General features: G+C 48.1%; 1 protein-coding gene across 1 annotated transcript; it reads left to right on the forward strand.

Annotated features, from left to right (window-relative positions):
- The first annotated feature begins 3,428 nt into the window (after nt 1–3,428).
- SELENOI (selenoprotein I) lies at nt 3,429–23,613 on the forward strand. Its single transcript, XM_031603917.2, has 10 exons — nt 3,429–3,596; nt 14,346–14,414; nt 14,735–14,843; nt 16,144–16,218; nt 16,708–16,970; nt 18,103–18,211; nt 19,212–19,260; nt 19,558–19,738; nt 20,326–20,508; nt 22,404–23,613. Exons 1-10 carry the CDS (start codon nt 3,549–3,551, stop codon nt 22,518–22,520), a joined length of 1,203 nt encoding a protein of 400 aa, XP_031459777.1. The 5' UTR covers nt 3,429–3,548; the 3' UTR covers nt 22,521–23,613.
- The last annotated feature ends 1,710 nt before the right edge of the window (nt 23,614–25,323 follow it).

Raw genomic sequence — 25,323 nt, forward strand, 5'->3', positions numbered from 1 at the left:
CTTTCAGTTTCACAAGGGCCTGAGCCTCTTCCAGGAATGGCTCTGACTTCTGAGAAGCAGAGTAGGCAGGCACGGACCTGGATGAAAAATAAAGAACTTTAACTGTGTCCAGAAGGTGCATGGAGCAGGGGCTGGGAGAGCAGAGGGCTGGGCGCTGCGCTGTTTGCTGCCTCTGATATCAGGTGGCTCCTGAGGTCACGTCCCCAAACCCGCATCCTCCCCATCACCAATTAGTGCTGAGGCCAGGGATGGCAATGACATCAGGGAGTGAGCTCGGAGAGCATTCCTGTAGGTGTGCATCCCTTGTTTATTGGCTTCCAGACAAAGGGAGATGAGCGAGACCCCCCTCCCTTGGCTACATCCCTTAGACATCGTCTGTTTTTCTCACACACCACCTGCTGCATTGAGGCACCACATTGGGAAGGGCTCTCATTGAGAGGACTGGGACAGGGACAGTCTTAGCAACGAGTCACTCTGAAAAACTCTACTGAGAACCAAAGTAGTGAGGAGGGGTGTGAGGATGAGGAGCTCCCTGCTCTTTGCTGTGGATTAAACCTGGTTGATGTCTGAGCACAACACAGTCCCTTGCTCACTTCCTGCCTCTACCAGTGGATGGGGAAGATGACTGCATGAATCAGAGGAAGATCACTTGTGGGTCAGGACGAAAACTGGAAGGAAGAAAGAAACTAAACAAGTGATGCAAAAGCAATCACTCACCACCTCCTGTGGGCAGGCTGATGCCCAGCCCATACCTGAGCAGAATATAGCAATCTTCTAATCCTCCTCTTCCCTTTTCTTACTGCTGAGCATGAAGTTACAAGGCATGGAATATCTCTTTGCTTAGTTTGGGTCACCTGCCTGGTGGTGCCCCCTCCCATCCTCTTGTTCATCCCTCCATCTATTCACAGTGAGAAACAGAGAAGCACTTGATGCAGTGCAAGCACTGTTCTGCCTCAGCTAAGACATCCCTGTGCTGTCAGCACTGTTTTTGTTCTGAAAACTAAAACACAGCACTTTAAGAGCTGCTATGAAGGAAATTAATTCCATCCCATCTAGACCCAATTTACTCTCTCCTTTAAGGGAAAGCTGATAAAATTGAAAAAAAAAAAAAAAAAGAAGAAGCAGCTTTCTGGTGATCAGAAAGCTAGAATAGGTGAGAGGTGCGATGTCATGGCCTTAAGCTGCACCAGGAGAGGTTCAGGCTGGATGCACTAGATGCACAGTCTGTGTCTCCTGTGCTGAGGACTCCACATCTGGATGCAGTACTCCAGGTGAGGCCTGACAGTACAGAGCAGAGAGCCAGGATCACCTCCCTCGCCCTGCTGGCCACACTTCTTTTGATGCAGCCCAGGATATGGTAGGTGTTCTGGGCTACGAGGGCACATGGCTGGCTCATGTCCAGCTTCCCATCCACCAGTATTTCCACGTCTTTTTCAGCAGGCTGCGCTCAATCCTTTCATCCCCCAACTTGTATTGGCAATGAGGCTTGTCTTGACCCAGATGCAGACCTTGCTTATGGATTTGTTGAACCTCATGAGTTTCTCCTGGACCCACTGTTCAAGCCTGTCTATGCCCCACTGGATGGCATCCCATCCCACTGACGTGTGGACTGTACCCCATGCTTGGTGTCATCAGCAAACTTGCTGAAGGTGCATTCAACCCCACTGTCTATGTCACTGAGGAAAATATTGAAGAGTGTCAGCCCCAGCACTGACTGCTGGGGGACACTACTTGTCACTGATCTCCATCCAGACACGGAGTCATTGACCACTGCTCTCCGGACTCGCAGAGCTCAACCCCCGTGTGCTGACTTGCAGCCAGTTCTTCAGCCATTGGACAGTCCACCCATCAAATCCACATCTTTCCAATTTGGAGAGATGGGTGCTGTGGGGTACCGTTTCATAGGCCTTACTGAAGTTGAGATGGATGACATCAGTGGCTCTTCCCTTGTCCATTGATGCAGTGATCCCATCATAGAAGCCCACTACAGGTAGGTCAAGCAGGATTTGCCCTTGGTGAAGTCATGTTGGTTCTCCTGTATCACCTTCCTGCTTTCCATGTGCCTTAGCACAGCTTCCAGGAGGATCTGCTCCATGATCTTTCCAGGCACAGAGCTGAGGCTGACATGTTGGTAGTTCCCAGGGTCATCCTTTTTACCCTTTTTAAAATAGGTGTGATGTTGGTTTTACCTCTGCTCCTTTCCTATAATGAGCATTCATTAAAGCGCTGCGTGCAGCTCTGCCACTGATCACCTTCGTTTTGTCATTGCAGAGTCTGGGGGTACCTAAGGGGGCTACAGGAAAGCTGGGAGGGACTCTGTCAGGGGGTGTAGTGATAGGACGGAGAGGAGATGGCTTTAAACCAGATTTAGGTCAGATGTTAGGGGGAAATTCTGTACTCAGAGGGCAGTGAGGCACTGGCACTGCTGCCCAGAGAGCTGGAGTGCCCTGTTGGAAATATCCAAATAATTTATCAGGATGGTATCTCTGATAAAGCAGATTTCGTTCGTAATTTCAATGGCTGGCGTCCTGCAAGCAGGAGAGCATGCAGAAAAGAGTGTTACATCTTTTACGCTCTATTACTCAACGCTTATCTCTTTCTCTCCTGGCTCCTCATTGGCTGAGAACTTCAGGTTCACAATCTTCCCGATGCTCAACTAAACACATGGATACTGGATAAACATCAGTTTTTGCTAGCTAAGCATATATCACTAATTATTAGTTAAGTTCTCACACTTGCTCATTCAACACTTGGTCGTTTCTGGACATCTGCTCATCCTAGCATACAGATAAACTTGGAAGGAGGATAGGGGGGAGTATCTTGGTGCCTGCCTGTTGCATCCCAACCTACCCACAGAGCCAGGCAATCCAGCCTTGTGTAGAGGCCTTGGCTTCTTTGATGTTTGTTAAGTCTGTTTTTCTTTTGCTGAAGGTCTCTTGTCCAAACAGAATAAACCTACAATATGCTTTCTAGCCCATAATACTATACCTATATTATCTGGAACACTGAAAAACTACTGCAGTTTTGCAAGCAAGAATTAATCACGCAATTCAGCAACTATATTTCTAAAGTATGTTGCTAACATATATGGTATTTCTACTTTTTCACATCGGCTATTTCTAAGGACAACTTACAGAATACAAATACATTGTGCTCTGCTTCTTCAGATCAATTCCCCCTTTTCAATATCTAATGCAGAAACAACATCCCATTCCTACATGCCCTGTGCCTGGAGCTGCCCAAGGCCATGTGTGAAGCCCTAAAGGAGGTGTCCCTATGTCACGGTTGGGCTTTGAGGTCCGTTCGAACCCAAACCCGTTCTTTGACGCGATGAAAAATATGATTTCGGAGAGAGCCCTCCCCGCCGCCAGGGGGCGCGCTCGGGTAATGCGGCGCCGCCCGGTGGGAGGTGGCGCGGAGTAGTGACGTCACGACCACGCCGGGTGGGCCGATGCGGCGGCGTGAGGCGGCCTACGGTGGCCGGTGGGGGCCGAGCGGGCGCGGCGTGGGGCGGCGTGGGGCGGCCGGGTCGGGTCGGTGCGGGCACCATGGAGTACGTGACGGCCGAGCAGCTGGCCGGCTTCAGCAAGTATAAGGTAGTGCGGCTGAGAGTGTGGCCTGGGGATCCGTGGGAGCCTGGAGGAGGGGGGGAGATGTCGGGAATTTGTGGGGAGTGGGGAGAGTGCAGGGGATCTGGGGCTTGGGGTCCTGCTGCTGGAGGGGGGCACAATGTAGGGCCCTTTGGCTGAGGGTACGGCGACACTATGGGGTCCTTTGGCTGGGGGGTTTGGGGGGCATTATGGCGTCTTTGGGCTGAAGGGGGCAGTGGGACATATGGGGTCCTTTGGCTGGGGGGGGTGGGGGACACTATGGGGTCCTTTGGCTGGGAGGAGTTGAATATACACTGTGGGATCTTTTGGCTGGGGGAGGTTGATACTGTGAAGTCTCTTTGGCTGTAGGTCTGTGCCATGGAGGAGTCTTGCTGCTGCTGCTGGGGGGGGCTGCTGTGAGTCTTGATGCTTTGGAGAGGGTGGGGGTAGTTTCCATGGGGCTCTGCCCCACAAAGGGGATGCAGTGGTCATATGAAGTGTCAGTTGTGGTGCTGTTGTCCTTTTGGGGGCTGATGGGGTGTCATGTTCAGGTTGGATATTATGGTGTATCTGTTCTCTCCGAGAGTGATCAGTCATTGCACAGCAGCTCAGGGAGGTACTGGGACCACCATCCATGGAGATGTTCAAGGAAGGTAGAGATGTGACACTGAGGGACGTGGTCAGTTGGCATGGTGGGATGGGTTGGGGTTGGGCTTGGTGAGCTTAGAGGTGTTTTCCATTATTAATAATTCTGTGATTCTTTAAGAGGGCATGGTGATGATGGGTAGACAGTAAGACTTGGTAATATTAGAGTTTTTTTCCAACCTTAATGATTCTATGTAAGCATGCCGGGAGTGTTTCAGTGCGTCTGTGGAGCAAAGCAGGTGATGAGCTTTCTTGTAGAGCTGGGTAGTGCTGTCCATACTGCTCTGCCCTACTCCTGGAGTGTCTGTGTATTCAAGCATGGCTGGGGCTTACTCATGCCCTCCTTTTCCACCCTCACTTTCCACCACTGTAAGGAATGTGTGAGCCTTGCTGGTACAGAGATTCCATTCCCAGCTGGACCAAGAGGCAGAAGCCAGCAGAGCGTGTGCTCCAGGGGCAGGACTGCGGTCTTCCTGGCAGGAGTTGCCTTGCTCGAAAGATTGTGGTTTTATTGAGTCAATAAGGACTTTGATAAAAGCAGGCAGGTTCACAATTAGCGCTCAGAGCGCATCGTGTCTGCTGTATGATGTCTCTGTCTGCTTGGCAGGGCTCTGCTTGTCTTGTTTGCTCTGGGAGTTTGTTTTTCTATGCTATTTTAGCCTTGATGAAGCGGCACAACCCTGTGATACTGAGTGGCGCGTTCCAGCCTTGCTGTGGGCATTGCAGCTTGTCCTCCTGTGCCCTTTCCTTACCTGGTGACCCTGGGTCTGTCACTGCAGATGCAAAGCTGGTTTCCCTTTTGGGTACAGCCAGAAAACTTCTGTAACAGTGTGAAATGCTCCTAAGGAGAGTGCAGAGTGGGGTATGTGTGAATGGATGTCAATACAAAATGTCAGGAGAGCGTTTTATCTTTTGCTGCGTGGCTTTCTTTGCATCGTGTGTTAAACCTCAGCCATGTAACTTGAATACGTACCCACAGCTGGAAAGTGGTGGGAGCAGCCAAAAAGGTGATGTACAGCCAGTGGCAAACCTGTGCTACAGTAGTCCCTCTGTTCCTGTTGCTGCTTTAGCCAGCATGTTATAGATTGGAGAAAAACCTGGAGGAGGCAGCAAGGGAAGGAGCACAACCCTGCTCTCCCTGCAGTGGTGGTTGGTTTTCCTGGAGCAGAAGCGCTTTCTGCAAGGTTGCTTCTTCCAGGTCTTGCTCCTCCTGTGGCTGCCAGGAGTGCAGATGGTGAGCTGGGAGCCAGATGGCTTCAGTTTTGCAGTGTGCACGTTTCTGGCTGGGGAAGGTAGGTGTGTGCCTTCTGGCATAGGTTGGCTGGATGCTGGTGGGGCTGACGTGGAGGGAACCATCTTCTAGCAGCCTCTCTGCCCTTTGTCTGCTCTTGATAGGACACCAAAGTGCTCTTGTGTACAAGGGAGTTGAGCAGCAAAATGTTCAGCGTTGGCTTAACCTTAAATTGTACATCTGTCACTTCTTCAGCAGGAGGTTGTGCTATTTGGGTACGTACAATTGGATATAACTTAATCCATGGGACAGAAAGGTTTCTCTGCTATACCAAATTTACCCCCTTGCCTGATAGTGCTGAGGCTTCCCCAGGAGATGCTGCTCACAGTGGTCAGAAAGCCAAACAGATCCTAAGTGCTCCAGTATTTCCTCCTGTTTATCGGGTTGGTGCAGAGGACTGATAGTTCTGGCAGATTGGAGGGCTTGTTTTCAGAAATAAAGTTTGCTTTAAGGCTGCAGGGTAATTCATGCCTTGACCTTCCTGTTGAATGCTGAACGTCTTTGGCCAAAAGCAGGTGCTGTTACTGTTCAGCAGCACTGAGTGCCCTCAGCCAGGCTTTGCTGTTCAGGGCTGCAAACCTTGCAGTTGGATGCCAGAAGTCATGATCTGCTTCTTAAAAGCCAGCCTGCAAATCACTTTCTGGCAAGCTTCTATAAAATAGTGAGCAGAGGGGAAAGTGGATCCGTCTGGAACATTCACAGAGATGTCTGGTCCTGTTTCGCATTCTCAAGGAAAAAGACCTTTCTTCCTCCTAGACTGCCTCCAAGTCCTGTTTTTTGCAGAGCAACCCAAACAACTCGCCCTTGTGCAAGCTTTGTTGAGTGTGGTGCCTGGAGCTGGATGCAGAAGAGAGGGGAAGGACACTTTGTGTGTTGCATGCTGCACTGGTATTGCTTCTTCTTCTAGTGCATCTCGATGAGCTGCATGCAGTCTTTGCAGCTCCTGGGACTTATTTCTGGGGGCTGCCACAGCGTCAGGAGTAGCTGCAGAAGGGGAAACTGAATGAGGGCAGAGCGCTGTGGCTTGGTGATAGTGCCAACTTCCACGGCTGGTCACAGTATTCTGGGGTTCCAGTCACGTGTCCCAAAGTTCCTGCAGACTTTCCTGGCTCAGTGTTATCTTTGCTGGGAGTGATTCATGCCCCAGGGTGGAGGGGGTGGACTGGGAAGCAGGGCATTGGAGCACTGCACCTGCATGGCACAGGAGCTGCCCCGAGAGGGGAGGTGATGACACGTGTCTTGCTTGGGTCCAAAGGTGGGATGGGATACTTTGGGAGCAAACTGTGACAGGAAAGTGAAATGGGGGTTTGGGAAATGTTGCACCTTGAAATCCTTCCATGCCTGTGCCTGCACTTTGTGCAGGGGGCAGTGATGACAGCAGCAGCATTGCGGAGGAGGCTGGCAGCTGCCCCCTCACCTGTGCTCTTGTGAAAGGCTTTTTGTTTCCTTACCTGCGTGGGCAGTGGAACAAAGCCCTCATAGTGTTGCTGTCATGTTTGCTGGGCTGAGGATGGCGACAGCACTATGAGTTGTGCCATTGTCCTGATGTTGGGGCCACAGCAGGTCCAAGCATTGGTTGAGTGCCTTGTGTATTGCGCATGGGGAGCTTGAACTGTGATGGGTGATGTCTCTTGCATAGGTGAAGGAAGGAAAGAAGGTTCTTCTCCAGCTGCATGCTTCTAGAGGAGGAGATGTCATGTATGGTGCACAGCAAGCATGCCCTATGCACGTTCCCACATAGCAGATGTTTTATGCCAGGAAGTGCTGGGCTATTACCCCAGTGACAAAGGTGCTCTGTAAAGTGCCACTTAAAATATTATTTGTTAGAGCTGACACTGTGAGAACTGTATAGAGAATCATGTATCTCTTTATATGACAGAATTGCCACAAGTTATTGTAGGGTTTTCTTGCAAGAAAACTTGATTCCTCATTTCCAGAGCCAAACAGAAGGAAACTCATGTGCAAGCATCCCCCAGCTAGAGGCACGGGCATACAGGTACATGGGTGCTTTGCACATGTTTGTTCTGTCCCAGGAAATCCTCTTCGCTTCAGATCCAAGTGCTGTGGAGAGCAGGGCTGCAGATACTGCACTGCAGGAAGCAGATGGCTGGAAGCTGTCCTGGCAGCCTCACAGGCTCCTCTGGAAATACGATCCCTGAAGAGATCCCTGCAGACACCCAAATGTGTGCCAGTGGCTCTTCAGACAGTGGAACAATATCACTGCTGGTAGTGAGAGCAGCAAGAGAGGCTTTTGATGTTAGCAACCTGGATGGGAGGCTTGAGGTTGCTGCTTGGCTTCTCCTGCAGGGTCCTTAGCAGAAAGGGTGCGGTGCAGGAGAAAAGAGCCCTTTGAGCCCTGTTCTTGAATCACTTAACTCCTTCCCCAGTGACTCCTTTAATTGTTCTGAGGCTCTGCATGTGCCTGCCTTTAATCAGCCACTTCCTAAAGTGCTGTGTTGCCTAGGGTGCCCGAAGCCCCAGAGTACTCCCAGATTTCATAACTGCTAAGGTGAGCAGATAGAAAATAGAGGTGCTTTTCTTGGTTTTTTTCCTTTTGTTAAATTCAGGATTTTGAACCTCTGCCAAATTCAGCACCAAAGATATTGAGGCACGTTTTGGCTGGGGATCCCCTAGCTTCATGGAGGTCACTGGGGTTGGACTTGGTCATCTTAGAGGTCTTTTCCAACCTGAATGATTCTGTGATTCTATTCCATGAAGCAATGGCACAAGTTGCCCAGAAAGGTGGTGGATATCCCTGCAGACACCCCAGATCAGGCTGGAAGGGGCTCTGAGCACCTGATTGAGCTGTAGATGTCTCTGTTCATTGCAGGAGTGTTGGACTAGATGACATTTAAAGGTCCCTTCCAACTCAAATGATTCTAGAATCTGTCTTTTGCTTTGCATTTTTGCTTTGGGTGTCTGATAGATCTTTGCACACATCTTCCTCCACTGCTGTCCTGCTCGGTGCTGGGCTGTCTGGATGCACCTTGTGTGGGTGTAGAGCCCATCCCCAGATCAGTGGCTGCGGTGACATGTAAGGATGGAGCAGCTCACCTTTGGGATACCACTTTGTGGCCCAAAGCTTTTGGCTCTCAGAGTTGGCAGGGCTGATCCATGGTGTTAAATGGGTTTAAAAATAGCTTAGGTTGCGTACTGTAGAGGTGGTGGGTGGCTCTTTCAACTCTTTCAAGAGCCATGAAGATGTGGCACTGAGGGACAGTGCATCAGTGGTCATGGTGGGGATGGGCTGATAGTTGGACCTGGTGATCTCAGTGTTTTTTTCCAACCTTCATGATTCAATGATTCTCCAAGAGGTAATCCGTGTGTGTTCTACCACAGCAGTCCTCTGATGGGCGGGGAAGAGATGCTGGGCAATTAATGTAATTAATCTAGAGAGGTTGTAGCTTCCCCCCTGAGGTCTGAGAAACATTTCTGTTTACTATAGAGCATGAGAAACCAAAGGGAGGATCAGTCCACTTCAGGTCTTTTGAATGGCATGGAAAGTCTGCTGTTGTTTTGTTGCCTGTTGAATTTCAGCTGCATCATGAAAGTCACTCTCTGCTAATTAACAGTGAGAACTTGGCTGCTGGGACTGCTTGGAAGTGAACCTTGTGGAAACTGACACCTCCCTTCCCATGCCTGGCTCACAAAATGGCTTCGTTATTAGGGCTTGTGTAACTGCCCCGACTCGCTGTGCTTCGAGCCCTGCACAAAGGAGCTGTCAGGGCTTGCAGAATAATGCATATTTTGCTTTATTTTTGTTAACTATGAATTTCCTCTTTGCAGAAAGGAAGAAAGGAGGCAGGGGAAGGTTAGGAGCTTTGGAGAAAAAAAAAAAAAAGTGTTTTATTTGTCTCTTTCAAAATGCCTCTGTTGAAACTTGAAGGTAGCCCTCCCCCTCCTTTCTGGTGGTGCCTTTCTTCATCTGCAGTCATCTCCTGATGTGCGTGGGTTTGTGTTTTCCTTTGATAGGTATAGTTAAAAATTGGACTGACTTCTTTTTAGGGGAATCACAATGAATTCTCTTTCCACACCAACCTGCCTGCTCCCCTGGTTCTCTTTGGCACCAGGAGCAGGCTCCCAGATCTGTCAGCATGAAATCTCATTCTCCTTTATGTACATCAGCCCTCCTCTTTTAAGCAAGAGTAAGAATGTTTGGTGGTTGTTGCAACATCACACGGAGAGAAACTTCTTCTTAATATTTCTGCTTTTTCTTCTTGCCTGATCCCTTCATTCCCTGTTCCAGGAGCTTGTTGCTGGCTGATCCTCCTCGAGCTATGTCCCTGCCACTGGCCTCTGAGCTCTCCCACCCTGTGCTCACCATCTGTGCAGCCTTCCTGCAACCTCAGATATTTAACACTCCCAAACACAGTGAGCTCCTGGATGTGGCTGAAATAGGCAGGATTCAGCACCAGCTCTGGGTATCAGCTCTGCCTGGATGGCTTTTACTGGTGCTGTGCATCCTGCTGTGTGTTTTCTACCTCTGCAGTACATCTGCTGTGACATAAAGCTGTTGTCCCAATGAGCACTGCTTCTGTGCACTCCTGAGCACCTTTCCTGCCTCCTGATCTGCAGGGAAGAACAAGTGGCTTTGCTGCAGGAGCAGTCCTATGGGTGTGTTGCAGAAGGCAGGGATAATCTCAGCAAGAACTGTGGTTCTGACCATGAGAAGCTGTGGGCAGGGCAGAAATCCTGCTTTCCCAATTTAATTTGCACACCCTGTTGGGCCTGGAGAGTGCAAGCAAGGCTTCTCAGTGTTGTAGGAAAGGAGTTCTTGCAGGAAAGCAGTTCTGACTTTGCTGTATATTTAACCTCTCCAGAATGAGGACTGAAAAATGGCCAAAGGAGGGATATGGTGCCAGCATTGAGGCTTGTAATGTTGGGTAGGGCTTGGGGATGCTGGCATCCCTCCGAGCCAAACCCTCGGTTCATGCGACAGTCCTGTGCTCTCTGTTGCCAGTGTGCTCCATTCTTACACTGCCTGAGAACTGACCTTAGGGAAGATCAGCAGGACTCAAGTTAATAAGTACCATTAAAGCACGATGTGGCTTGTAATGCATCAGCAGAGCGTGGGCATAGTGCAAACGTGGCTTGTTTGTGCTGGCACAGCTCTACTTGATGACAGTTGCTGTGGATTGTCAAGTTCACAGCCTCCTGGCTTACCTTGGGCCCCAAGGGAAGAGGCTCTTAGCCTTGTGCTCCCTTTGCACTTAAGGAGATTTGTAGGAAATAGCCTTATGGATGTGCTGGGGCTCCTTCTGCTTTGTTCTTGCCTCGGGGCTCCCCCAGCCCATCCCAAAGCTCTTTGTGTGTTTTGCACTGGTCGCCAGTATGATGAAGTGCTTTCTGCTGTTGGTAGCTGGGTTACTTAAAAGCTGCATTGTTTTATTGGTTAGGAAAGCTATTAAGAGAATCTGGGCTATAAATATGCATCTCTTCCTTGGACGTGTAATTGGATCTTCCAGAAATCACAGAATGTAATTGAACTACTTGGATTGGAAGGGACCAACCCCTGCTGTGGGTAGGGACTCATCCCATAGAGGTCCCATCCATGGCCTTGGGCACTGCCAGGGATGGGGCACCCACAGCTCTCTGTGCAGCAGTGCCAGAGCCCCACTGCCCTCAGAGTAAAGAATTTCTTCCTTACATCTAACCTAAGCCTCATCTCTTTTGGTTTATAGCCGTTACCCCTTGTCTTATCATTAGCAGACTGTGTCTTTTGTTATAAGCTCCCTTTAAGTGTTGAAAGACCTCAGTGACGTTGCCCCAAAGCCTTCTGTTTTCCAGGCTGAATAACCCCAGCTCTCAGCCTTTCTTTATAGGAGAGAAATGTTCCATTTGCACATTTGATGCTGGTTTTAAGCTGGAAGAGCCACTCCTCTTTCTAACTTCCATAATGATGGGCACCAGCTCAGTGCTGTGCCATGGCAGCTGGGACCATTGTGGTGTCCTATGGACCATTCTAGGGTGCTGCTTGTATTTACAGCCTTTCTTGCAGTTTCCTTTGTTTGGAAATGTTGTCCAGCAGAATTGGAGATGGGATGTGGTGGATGGGGGAAGCCTCAGCCTGGAAGGGGTTTTAGAGTAAATGATACCACTTCACTTGGAAAAAGCCTCCTGGAGGTAAATCTCATTGCAGTGCTGATGGGAAATATCCCTGTGCTGTGTGGCCTGGAATGTGTAGGCAAGAGAGTGCAGGGCATGTGGATAAACTGACTGGATGCAAGGGGCTCAGCTGGCGGGGATGGAGCACAGGGAAGCTGCAATGTGCCGACTGTGAGATTGATGCTACAAAGTTGGCTGGGCTGTATTCTTGTGAAGCTTAAAACCAAAACCCCATGGGAGTGAATCCTTCCTGCCATTGTAAGGAGAAGCACTAACTGTGTGCACGGTGCTATTTTAGAGCAGTGTCCATTACAGCCATCTGTCTGCTCTGAGAAGGAGCCTCTGGGGCATATGAAATTCCTTCTATTTGTCCTTCCTTCCCTGAAAATAAGGCAGAAATCTGAATCCTGACTGCTGGCCCTGATAGAGAAATGACTTGGGGAAGGACAAATGGTGTGTGTTAGTTGTTAGATGGATGTGTAGAGGTTCAGAATGGAGATGGAGATGCTGGTTTGAAGGAAGGATGAGGCAGCTGGAGGACAGCAGGTACATGTGTGGTAAGTGGAGCACTGCTGTAGTTAGAGCCTCATGGCCATCAGCCCCAAGCTTCTGGAAAGGAAACCAGAGCATCAGTGAGCCTCTGCAAAACAGCTGAGCGTTACTCCCCAAAATAGGGTCATTCTGAATCTTTGAGCTCTGCATACAAGTTGGGAGTGTGGGGAAAAGCTGCTTATTGCTTCTTACCCCCAGTGTGTGGAGAGAAGAGAGATGTGCTGGGATGTGGCCTGAAAACCTTCCCAGGGTGCTTTCCAAACAGGAGCAGACTCCAGAGTGCTTCCCCTGCCTTGCACCTGGTGAGGCATCTGTTCTCTTGTTGCAAGCTGTTATGGGGATAATGAGATTTTATCAGTCTCCAGCTCTCCTCCCCTAGTTGGTAGTTAGCCCAAATCCTATTATCTCATAAATTGTTTGAAATTCTGTCCTCTGAAACTGTGCTAAGCTGGGATGGAAATTCCTCATGGCTTAGCCTTTGTCTCATACGATGTCAAGCTCAGGCTTTTGTTGCTCTGCTGTGTCTCCTGTGGGCTTGCTGGTACTGTAAGATCAAGGCGAGTGTCTTAATAGTGCTTGGTTAATTCCTAGTGAAACAGAGTGATCTGTTAGGAGGGGAAGGGCTGGTGGGAGCAAAAATATCTGCTAAAGGTGGGATTGAGCCCATTAGGAATGTGGGAATGGAATGACAAAAGCACTGTGATGGCTGGGAGAAGTAGGTGGGCTTTCTTCTACCCATTGGTTGAAAGCCTGGCAGGGTTGTGCTTGGAGCTGCCCATGATGGATGCAGTGGGAGATCCTATGTGAATATTCACAAATCTTGTCAAAAAAAAAACCAAACAGGTGTGCTCTGATTACTGGAGCACTTCTGTCTCCAAACAACCACTTTCCGGTTTCTGACATGAACAGGCAATCTCCTTTGTTTCCAAGGAATCACAGAATTATTCTGCTTGGAAAAGAGTCCAAGATCGCCAACCCCAACCCACCCCACCATGCCCACTGACCACGTCCCTCAGTACCACATCCCTACAATTCTGGAACACCTCCAGGGATGATGACCCCACCACCTCCCTGGACAGTTCCTTGTTCCTGACCACTCAGAGAAGACATTTTTCCTAAAATCCAACCTGATTTGCAGCCAAAGAGAAGAGCTCTGAGAAGCAACAGCATGGAGAGATAGAGATACTGATTGGTTCAGGGCTAGGAACTGAGCACTGCTGTGCTTCCTTTGAACAACCAAGTTCCCCTTATCTCAGAGAGAGCATAGGTCGTGTCCCAGGTTGGGTGGAGGCTTTGATCACTCTCCCTCCCATTGCTCTTGAGCTTTCCCCTGCTATGGGGTGACAGCAAGCACCAATGCCCAACACTGCGTGGATGATGCTGTTCCAAGGTTCATCACCTGAAGCACGTGAGCTGAGCAGTGTTGTAGTGAATGGAACTGTTTTTCTTGGGGCACTTATCAAAGTGATTATTGGGGAAGAGGACTTTAGACAGAGTGATATTGGCTGGGAAGAGGCTGTGAGCTGGAGAGCAGATAACAGCTTGTGGTGCTTTGAGAGCCAAATGATGTCGAAATTTAACTTTTGAGCTGGAACCCGTTCCATTGTTTGTTTGAGTCTTTTGTTTCTGTGCCCCACGTCTCCATCCAGCCCAGGTCACCTGTGCTGGGGGCTGCCAAATGACCCTTTGCTGCTTAAATTGTAATGGGATGTGTAGGATTTGGAGGTGATTGTGGATATACAGTGGTGTATGTGGCATGGTACTGATGAGTTAACTTAGTGATCTTAGAGGTCTTTTCCAACCTATGATTCTGTGATTTAGGTCCTGCAGAACAAGGCAGGGGGTTGGAGCTCTTGCTCATAAATATCTTCTGGCTTTCTGGAAGGAGAAGATCTCTTCCAAGTGACTGGAGATGAGTGTGACAGTGAGAGCTGTCATCTTGATGGTTTTAATCTGAACTGAAGTGTACCAGCTCTTACGCAGGACTTTTGTGATTGCTCACTGTCCTCTGTTTATAACTGCGTTCCTGGCGCAAGCATTCCTGCAATGCAAAGACTTGGGCAGCAAGTGAAGCCTTGACATTCAGGTTCTTTGACTTGCTTCAAGAAGTCTTGGAGCCCTAACTATTATTTTTTGTCTTTTATTTCCCCTCTCATTCACAGTACAGTGCTGTGGACAGCAACCCTCTGTCTGTGTACGTCATGCATCCCTTCTGGAACACGATAGTGAAGGTGAGACCTCCTCCTGCCCTGTCTGGGACAGCAGAACACCACTTGCTGCCAAGAATTCTGCAGCTGAAAGGCCCCGCTTGTGTGAAAAGACCTGCTTCCTTTGGGGTGTGACTAATTAAGTGGGCATGACCTTCCAGCTGGCAGCCTGCCCTGAGCTCACTGCACTGCAGCCTGAAGCTTCATGCTGCCCATGATGTTGGATGCAAGCAAGCAGTGTTGTCTAACACTCGGATGATTGTAATGAGGTCTCTGTTGCAGCTAGGAGCAGCCTTGTTGCACATTTTAATGAGCTCATTTGTTCTTTTGCTGCTTTCCCATAGATCTTCCCTACTTGGCTGGCCCCAAATCTCATAACATTTTCTGGCTTCCTGCTGCTTGTCTTCAACTTCTTCCTCATGGCATACTTCGACCCTGACTTTTACGCTTCTGGTAAGGCTGCCTTTTTCTGTTTGGATGTAAAGCATCAGAAGGGTGTGTGCTGTCACCTCCTCTGCTGTGACTTCTTGTGCTCGTTGCAAAGCACTTTCAGCCTGGGTGTTCCAAGGCAGATGGCAGTGTCAGGAAAGGATGGTGTTCAGGGCCTGAAGTTTCTGGGCCTTGCAGTGAGGACTTGTCCAAGTGACACCTTCCTGCTGGGTGCATTTGCTCCTGGCTGGCTGTGTGCAAGTGAAAGAGAAAGGAATGGCCAAATCTGAGGAGGATTCAGCTCTGCTTTCACAATGGACTAAATCTAGTGCCCTCATTTTGAAATCAAAAGTGTGGGAAACTCTGCTTTCCTGAAGTCAGCAAGTAGAGCCTTTTAATTTGCATCCCAGCTAATTGCCCTCTTGCAAAAACGTGCTGGCCCCACATTCAAACTAATAAAGACCATTTCACTGTTCTGTATCATGCAAGGATGTGCACAGCTTTAAATGTGTAACAGAACCATTGTTAATCTGTTATTGAATCTGAAAGTTGTTGTCTCCTTGCTCATGAAAATGTCTCAGAGAAAATATTAATACAGCATGTTATAACTCTCAGTCACTTACCAGTATTTTTCTTTCCATGTTTTAGCTTCCTTGACAGATTTGATTTAGGTTGCTCAGAACAGTTCATGGTATCAATCCACAGCAACATTTTGTGGCATAACTGTTGCCCATAGGAGACTTCTATTCATCCTCATGTGAGGCTGTGCCAAGAAGCAGCTTCTTGCTTTTTCAGGTGTACCTTTGGGCTCCCAGAGTTGCAAACAGCTCTGCTGGCTGTCTGCTGAGAGTGCTGGAGGAGAGGTTATTAGGGAAGAACTGAGTTTCAATTGGCAGAGATGCAGGCTGCAGACTGGGTGGGGATTCCCCATGTGTGGCTGCAGAGGCAGTGTGTAACCACGTGGAGTCATGGAATCACACCTCTAAGAGATTCTGCTTGGTGCTCTGAGCGAGTAGTGAAGGAGTGCCTGATCTGCACACACTTCCATGGCATGGTTTTGGGCCATGTTTTCTAGCTGCCATCACAAGATTTTAGACCCTGTGACTGGGCACAGAGGACAAGTATGTGTTGGAAAGCGAAGTCGTAGGTTGTGGAACAGCTCTGCTATCTCATCCTGCAGAGCTACCGTCTCAGTTCCACTCAGTTGTGTGGATACTTTGTCCCGGTGACCTGCTGGTCTATGTTTTGTGCATCTTGTGCCAAAATAAACCCACTGAGCATACACACTGAGCTCTCTACCCCTGAGTCTTTCTGATCCTTGCAGCTCCTGAGCACCAGCACGTTCCAAATGGAGTATGGGTCGTTGTGGGTCTCCTCAACTTCATTGCCTACACGTTAGGTAAGACTTCATCTGGCTGTCTGGGGGGTTTGTGTTGGTTGTGTTCTTGCTGCAGCTGCATGTTCGCTTATCTCTGAGCCCACTGAGGTATCTTTGATTCTGAACTTCAGCCATGCCCTGCTCTAGGGCAGTTGCCAGGGAGTGTTTTGCAAAGTGGATGGAAGGAAGGTGGCCCAGAGCAGCTGATGCCAAAGGAGGATGCTGGAACTGGCTTGGAGGTGATCTGTGGAATTCTGTCACTGGTCTGCTTCAAATAAAGTCTTGTCAGACTTTCCCTCTATTTCATTTTTCAGTCCTGAGGAGAGCTGGGGAGTGGTACTTCCAAAAGCATTGCTTAGAGGATGGAGATCGTGGGAGTTTCTGTTTGCTGGCTGCACACACTTTGTCAGCTGCAATCTGGCCCCTTGCTCTGTGTAGAGATATCCACAAAACTCACTATTTTTGAGTGTGTCCAGTAAAAACTCCTGTTTCTCCTTGCTCTCTTTCCAGATGGTGTTGATGGCAAACAAGCTCGCAGGACCAACTCCAGCACACCCTTAGGAGAGCTTTTTGACCATGGCCTGGACAGCTGGGCTTGTGTGTACTTCGTTGTGACAGTCTACTCCACCTTTGGCCGGGGCTCCACGGGTGTCAGTGTCTTCGTTCTCTACCTCCTGTTATGGGTGGTGTTGTTTTCATTCATCCTCTCCCATTGGGAGAAGTATAACACAGGGATTCTCTTCCTGCCCTGGGGATATGACATCAGCCAGGTGGTAAGTATGCACCCCAGCCTCTGCTTGCCTTCAGCAGAAGCTCAGCAGGTTGCTGATGTGCCTGGAATGTAGTGCTGAAGTGTGAAAGGCCCAAAGCTTTGTAATGCAGTGCTCTGGGGGGGTTGTCTTCAGCAGGAGGCACTCAGCAGCACTAAGAGTCTTGTGTGTGCAGAAGGGAGCAGGCTGTTTGCATCACTTTGAGCTGCAGTTGCATTCATTAATCACTGTCATGTGGCACTAGGAATACGACTTCTCTGTAATCTTAAATTCAAGGAACTTTGGTTCTGGACTCGATGACCTTTATGGATCCCTTCCAACTCAGGATAGTGTATGACTCTGCAAGAAATGAGGCTTGAAGCATGGATGTTGCCTTGTGTTTCCTCTGCCTGGTTCCTAGCTGCTCTCCATGTCCTAACTGCCTAAATTGTTCTCTACTTAGTCTCTAATATAGCTGCTTTCAAGCCTAGAAGTTTAGGGTGCCTTTTGCAATTAGGATGTTTGTCAGAATGGGAGAAGTTCAGCTCTGCTGCTTTCAGCTGCCTGTCCTAGCCAAGGTACACCAAGCAGCACACCATTTGTATTCTGGCTTGCTATATCCTGGGTGGGGAATGAAACAGGCTGGAAGAAGTGTAACCAAAGCAGCTGTGTTAATTGCAATAATTATCTCTACTGGTAAAATGTAGCTATTACCATATTCTAACCCATTCCTCCAAAAATATTGCTCATGCTTTTGGACCTCTGCCTAGCACAGGAAGGCAAGAGGTAATGAACTTCACACAACTTCAGGACTCCACTGCAATTGAAGGATCCCTTCATAGCCCATTCCCAGTAATGGCTTCAGCAGGTGGATAACAGGAATGCAGAGCTGATCACTGCGATGTGTAATACAGAACACATCTCCATGTTACACTTCAAGCTGTGTAAGGGCATCTTTGCTCTAGCTGCAAGGAACGGATCCTGGTTGTGTTGTTCCCTGCAGCAGCAAAACAAGGAATGCTTTTAAATAACTGTTATTTTAAACTTCTGATCATTGGGGATAACTGCACATGATGTAGCTCAAATGCACTTGCTGAGCTGCCATTCCCCTGAGCTACATGCTGCTCATGCCTGCTTGTCCTCTGCTTTCTTTCAGACCATTTCAATTGTCTACATAGTGACAGCCATTGTGGGAGTAGAGGCCTGGTATGCACCTTTCCTGTTTAATTTCTTATATAGAGACCTATTCACTACAATGATTATTGGTAAGAAACTCCATGTTGAAGCCTGTCTTTTAAAAAAAAATCAACTTTTTTTCCCCAAACCTAATGTCTTAATTATTTTATAATGATGTTCTGTTTGTTGTAATGAGAAAAGCTGGGGCTGCTGCAGAGAGGGAGGACATAGCTATGGAATGGGGAAAGCAGCTCTCTTTGGGAGTCCTGTCCTCTGTGCACCCATCCAAAAATTAAATCCAAGGGTGCATAACCTTCCTGCAGAAGGGCTGGCTGCTCTCCCTAGTGGAATCAGAACAAAGCAGAGAATAGTGCAGGTGGAGCCTGGGGAGAGCTATCTTTGCTTAATGTAATTTGGCTTATTCAGAAATCTTCCTCAATTTAACTTTTCTCGCTCTAGGCCCTTTTCTTTAGGGGCTAATTATTACTACTTAATTACAAGTTGATGTGTCTTGGGTTGTTACATTAAGAAAAGTGCAAGCATCAGATTGAAGCAAGTGGATATTCTGAGCTTTCCTTTGGCAGCCACGTACTTTCATATATGAATAATAAATGCACTTTTCCTTTGTGAAAAATAGGGCAGGATGTGTATGTGGACTGGATTTGTGCATCTGAATAGGAGTTAGATGATTAAAAGCAGGGAGATTTACAGCTCTGTTAAAATACCTTCTGCTGTGTAAACACGGAAGAGTTGTGATGTGCTTTCGTGGCTTTGACTGTAGGGTCCCATTAAAGACAATATAATTAAACTTTGCAACTGCTCAAAGCATAACACTGAGCTTCTTAATGCAGCTTTTAAACACTGAAAATTCATTTTATTGAACTCAAATTCCATTAACAGCAGACCTTAGCTTGTAATTACAACTCTTGAACCAGCATCTCAAGCACCTGCTTGGAAACTTGCTGAGCTGCTCTTCGTGCACCTCTGAGCTGTTCTGCTTGCAAGCAGTTGAAAGCAGTGCACAATCACTGTGAGATGCACAGGGTTGCCTCTTCTGCATGGGCAGTAACGTGGCTCTTTCTCTTTCAGCTTGTGCTCTCACTGTGACGCTGCCGATGAGCCTGTATAACTTCTACAAGTAAGTTCTTCCCTCCCCACGTTAACACCTTTGCAAGAGCTCCCAGAGCCTTTTACAGTTTCTTTAGTTATCAGATGAATGTTTTCAGGTTGACAAAGTGGCTTTTGTACATCAGAGGGTTCCACTTTGCAGGGTGCAAACTGCTCAGCGGCTTGCTGAAGGACTCACAGTTTCTGCAGGCTTGTCCCGTTGTTTGCTGCCCACATAATTCAGGAGTTTCTTGGATTTGGGGTTACCAATGAAGGTTTACTTACATCTTCCTCACGTGACTGTGGTTATTGACTGTTTGCTTTTCAGGGCCTATAAAAATAACACCTTGAAGCACCACTCTGTTTATGAGATCATGCTGCCACTGGTGTCCCCAGTGTTGCTTTTTGTTCTCTGCACCAGTTGGATTTTTGTTTCACCTATGGACATCCTGGAGGTCCATCCCAGGCTCTTCTATTTCATGGTTGGAACCGCCTTCGCTAACATTTCTGTGAGTTGTTTGGCTTTATGCTTCAGTTTAGCCCCTGGGAAGTGTGAAACCTCCCTTGACGAGGTAGAACACAGTTTCAGTGAGAGGAAGGAAGGAAGATGTGAAGTTTTAACTTGTGACAATTTTGCTCTGACTGAAAGAATGAGCAGCAAAACAGACAGGGCCTGGGGTCTGCAAATATCACAGGTATTGGTGCTACAGCTCTCAGCTCTTGAGAAACTACAGAAATAATTGTGTGTATTTGTGCACACTCTTTTGGGGGACAAAATTAAAACGGGAGGGGCTGAAGCTTTTGTCCAAATCTGATTTAGCTGCATATTGCATGTGCCTGCTTGAAAGTTGAGCACTGCTATCTGTGCTCGTTATCTCAGATCTGTGTGTCTGTACTGCCTCACGTCCATACTCTAGTCCAGCAGCTCGTATTGCTTACAGTGCAGATAACATGGTAAGGAATTCTGGTATGCAGGCAGATCCTGAAAAAGAAACTGAGTGAAAGGTACATATGTGACTTTCCCCTGTGCTATGTACAGCTGTGGGTTTGCAGGGTTGGTGCTGGTGTGGGCTCTGACTGCTTTCTCTCCCTGCAGTGCCAGCTGATTGTCTGTCAGATGAGCAGCACTCGCTGCCAGCCTCTGAACTGGATGCTGCTGCCCATAGCCCTGGTGCTCTTCGTGGTGGTGTCTGGATTTGCACCCAGCAGCGAAACACTTCTCCTCTACCTGTTAACTGCATTCCTCACCCTGGCACACATCCACTATGGAGTGGTCGTGGTAGGTGAACCTGACACATGGGTGTTGGGCTGAATGCTCAGGAGCTGCTCCTTGGGGCAGAAGATGCTCTGCTTTAAAGTGGTGGTGTCAGTGCACATAGCTCTCATGAGGAACTTGAGCTGAGTGAGAGACTTGGGCTGTAGGTTGGATTTAAAGCAAGCTTCACACAACGTGGGTGGGGGCTCCTATGCCGTGCAGGCATCTAAAACAAATCCTTGCATCTCTGCTGCTGTTTAGTATGCTGTGGCTGTGGTTTTAACCTAGAAACCAGCTCATAGGTCTGCCCATCTGGGTGACCCTCACTCCGAGGCAATGGGAAGGGCTCCCATGGGTACCTACAGCAGTGGATGGTCTGCATGATGGACAGGAGTGCTTAATTTGGGAGTTTTGGTATAAAAAGTTGGTCTGCTGTGGGTGTCATTGTGGTTGAGCTCAATCTGGAGCCACAGGGACACAGAGCTGACTTGGAGCATGGTGATGCTGTGGCTGTGTAGAGATCCAGGGACCGATTTGTTCCCCTTGGTCTGAGCAAACTCTGCCTGAATTTTGATTAAGAGAGAAAACAAATTCAGAGGAGGCCAAATCTCATTAGAAATGCCTCAGGAAGCTGCTGAGGAAGTAGGGCAAGGGCCCCCTGCTGCTGCCATGTCATGCACCCTCTTTAGGTGGCCCTGTGCCCTCAGTGCTGCATCACTGACATAGAGCCTCCATGAGTCAAGTTTGAGCTGTAATTACAGCAAGGAAGTAATACCCACGTTGTCTTGTCTTTCCAATTAGTGTAATGAGACTTATGTGAGAGAAGGATTTGAATAGCTAAGAAGCTTTAAATAAATTTGGTCTTGGAGTCATTGTTGGAGACAGGGCTGAGGACTGTGTAATCCCATCTGCTCAGACTTGCCTATCCCTGCAGTGAGTTTTCCAGCTCTCTACGCCCCTGAGTTTGTGTTGCTCCCACTTCCAGTTTTCCAGGTGCCCATCTGTGTAGTATCCTTTCTCAGGATGGAAGAACCTTGATAGTGATGCATAGCATTTTAGAACAGTGACTGGGACACAATCCCAAATTATTATAAATCTGGGAGCACCATTTTGGAATAGATGCTCTGCCCTGGCTTCCTGCTGGTCTCAGCACTGTTTTCTGTTAGCTTTGCAATGACTGAACACTCATGCCACATTGTAGATTTTATCCACTGTCTGCTGCACTGCTTTTTGTGGTTCTACAGGTGTTGCTCTTTCACCCTGATATTGAAAGGCTGAATACTTTCCCTCACACCACAAAGCAGATCCCCTGCTTTTCCATTGCATCTCTCAGCCCTTTGTGGTGTTCTCATTTCTTAGAAGACACAGTGAAAGCTCAGGCTGGTGTAAAAGGGACCTGGTGATCCAAAACTTGGTATTGCAACCCTCCTGTGTCAATGCCCAGCACTTGACCCCCAGTTCTAACTGTGAACATATTCAGGGACTGCTGTACCTGAAAAGGGCAAGATAAAGATAAGCCTGCTTCAGGGCAGGATAGGCTATTGAATCATAGGATCATTGGAAAAGACCTCTAACATCATCAAGCTCAAATCAACCCATCGTGCCCAATAGCTATCCACTTCCCTCAGTGCCACATCCCAGGGATGGTGACCCCACCAACTCCATGGGCAGCTGTGCTACGGCATCACTGCTCTTTTAGAGAAGAAACTTTTTCCTAATTGTATCTGTTCTTCAGCACTCATCCAGCTGCTGCAGATCTCTGCTGCCTAAAACCTTCCAGGGAAGGGCATGGGGAAATCTGGAGAATTGGGGCAATGCAGTGTGGGCAATGATGGGGAAAGCAAGCACAGTGGGGTAGCAGGGCTCTGCCAGTTTCCTCCTCTTGACATGAGCTTTGCTAACTCTGTCCTTGTTCCCAGGTGAGCCAGCTGAGCAGGCATTTCAATATACGACCCTTCTCACTAAAGAAACCCACGCCGGATTGACTAGGAATGGAGGAAGAGAAAATCAGCTTGCGGTCTGCAGAAGTACTGTAAATATCTGCTGCAAATACCTGTAAATAGTTCAACCATCACCACAGATCTAAACCTATCCTCTGGACAGACATCAGGGCAACGTACACGCGGTATCCAGTGCAGCCAGGGCGGGACTGGTACGGGGCAGCCTCTGCTGCTTTTCAACCAACACAAGCCTACAGTTTTGGGTGAAGCTGGACAAGCTTCAGATCGCCTTCAGGTCACTACTACTGTATTTCAGACCAGCTGAATGTTCCCAGTACAACCTCTATCCCCAGCACTTGTTCAGGTAAAGCCGGTTGGGGATGCAAATGGCTTTACCTGAGCAGAGCACCTTGACCTATCACCAAACCCAGCATAACAGCTGATTTCTGCAAGGTCAGGGGGACATCCTTGTGGTCGAGTTCCTGTCTTTCCCTAACCCTCTTAGCCTTTGACCTGGGCTGGTACTTAAGGAGCAGATGGTGACAGTTCTCTCACATTCTGTCCTGCCTTCTTGCACTCATTTATTTGGACAAATGCTGGCACCTTTTTTTTTTTTAAAGGAGATGTTAAAGCCACAAAACTTACAGTAACGTTTTACTTTAGGAGGCTTAGGAATCAGGGCTCAAAAGGACATAAAAGTGGGAAGGCAGCTTTCCTCCCTTGCCCAAGTGGTGGGTACTGGGACCATGTTGATGCTGTCTTTGTGTGTTCTCTGCCTGCAAGCTGAGCTTTCTGATGGCAGCAAAATGTGGCTTACACCAACCTGTGTAACACAAAGCCAAACCCTTTCAGTGGGATGAACTTGCTGCTCTGGGTTGGCTCTGCTGGGTCCCTGAGCCTCTCCTTGCATAGCAGTGCAGCCAGGCTGCACATCACCCTTCCACCAGATCACCAATAGCAGCAAATCCACAGCTTGGAGAAGCACCTTAATGTATGTCATGTTGGTTCTGTGTGCACTTTCAGAAAGCTCACAGGTTGCGTGTATGTGTCTGTGCGTGTGGTGACTTTCCAGACATCACTTTGTTTTCAAGCTCGTTGTCCACAGCAGCTGCATGTCTCATCCAGGGATATCTTTGTTTACTGTCCATTTGTAAAAGACATGTTTGCATTAATTTTTTTTTTTTTTTTTTTTAAAGAACATTTTTATAATTGAGTTAATGGGTGGTGAAGACTGAACGCTGATTTTCTTTTCTGTTCAATTTATTTAATGAAGATCTGTGCTTGAATGAAGAGTGTAGCTTAAACCCAGGCTCTGGAAAGGCTGCATCCGGAAGCAAACAAGCACAGCAGGTTGTGCATATGTAATCTACCACGGGAACAAAGTCTCTTACACACTGATCATTGTACGGCGTGGTTCGTGGATGCCCGGTCACAGCATTTTCCTTCTGCAGGTGAAGTCCCTTCTTCCTGCTTTAGGGAACCTTCAAACTGTTAACTACTATTTAATGCTTTTTATTTTTTGGTGTGTTTTTGGTTGTTTTTTTTTTTTTTTTTTTTTGGTGAATTTGAATCATTGTCATACAGACTTGAAACCCCGAGGCAGCACCTGGTGGTCGGTCTGTCTGTGTGTCTGTCTGGCTCCGTGTCTGTGAAGGTGGCTCGCCTGGGAGAGGGGGTAAATGGTTTTCAGAGTTATTAAATAAAGTAGCATACACGGTATGTTTTACTGACATTGTACAGAAAAAAAAACAAACAAACCCAAAGCATCCAAAATGCACAGAAAGAATTGGGCAGTGCTTGAATTTTTGATGAAAATGCAACAAACTACAATCATGGAGGGAGATAAATGTAAGTCATGCTAGCACAAGGCTCACAGGGATTGGTGGGATGGGCCATGTTCAGGTAGCAGCATTGTGCTGGCAGCACGGGGCAGAAGTGGCAGTTGGATGGTTGATTTTTCTGGAGCTTGTGTTATCCTGGCTCTTCTCACGTGCTGTGAGATGTCCCACCTTACCCTTAGGATGTCACTTTGTCTCCTTAGCACCTATGCAGCATCTGTTGACTGTGAGCTGGTGCAGCCCATAAGAACATACCCTGAACAGCAAAATTGAAGTTACAAATACATGGAAGCAGGGCTTCCTCTCTTAAAATCCTGCAATTACGTGTTGTGCTGGAGGAGAAAGATGCCTCTGAAAAACTGGAACCACTTCCTATCTGCACAGGCTTCATCTTTTGGAGAGTCCTGGATTTTCGGTGCCTTAATGTGATGCACCTTGAAGCTAGAAAAGTATCTGCTTAATTCTGTGCTGGAAAGCAGGCTGGCTCATCTCTGCTGCTGCCAGGCTTGTGGCAAAGCCAGGTGAGAGCAGCCCTGGTCTCAGTGTACGTCCAACACCGTTTCCAACTCGTGCTGCTGTGAAGCTGGGTGGGTTTCTGTCTGAGCTGTTGGAAATGATGCAATTGCTGAACCCAGCTTCTTGGGGGAGCAGAAAAACTTGAATGGGAAGACCAAACCATCTTGCCATGGTGGGGTGTGGCATGCGGAGAAACAAATTATTTATTAATAATAATGGTTTTAAGTCTTAAAAATAAATTTATTCCTTGCTAACTGCATCTGAGGGTACTTGTGTTCTGGTGGTGGTGTCTCTTTGGGTGCTTGGGGGCTGGTCTGTGTCATTGCTTATTCCAGAGATACTTCTTCCATTGCTGGTGGACATGCTGAGTTGATAAAAGGAATGTCTTATTACATTTCTTCTATCTCAATCCAGCCTGATAGCAGGAAGAAACCTGTTCAGGGTTCATTGCCAGGGCTGGTCCAGGAGAGCAGCTGCCTTGTGCACAAGTGGGAGTTATAAATGAAGCTTTTGGTCATCGTGCTTTATGGCAAAACTGTGTGGGG

Source organism: Phasianus colchicus, chromosome 2 (genome assembly GCF_987193195.1).
Source record: "Phasianus colchicus chromosome 2, bPhaCol1.hap1.1, whole genome shotgun sequence".
In the NCBI taxonomy this organism is placed as follows: domain Eukaryota; kingdom Metazoa; phylum Chordata; class Aves; order Galliformes; family Phasianidae; genus Phasianus; species Phasianus colchicus.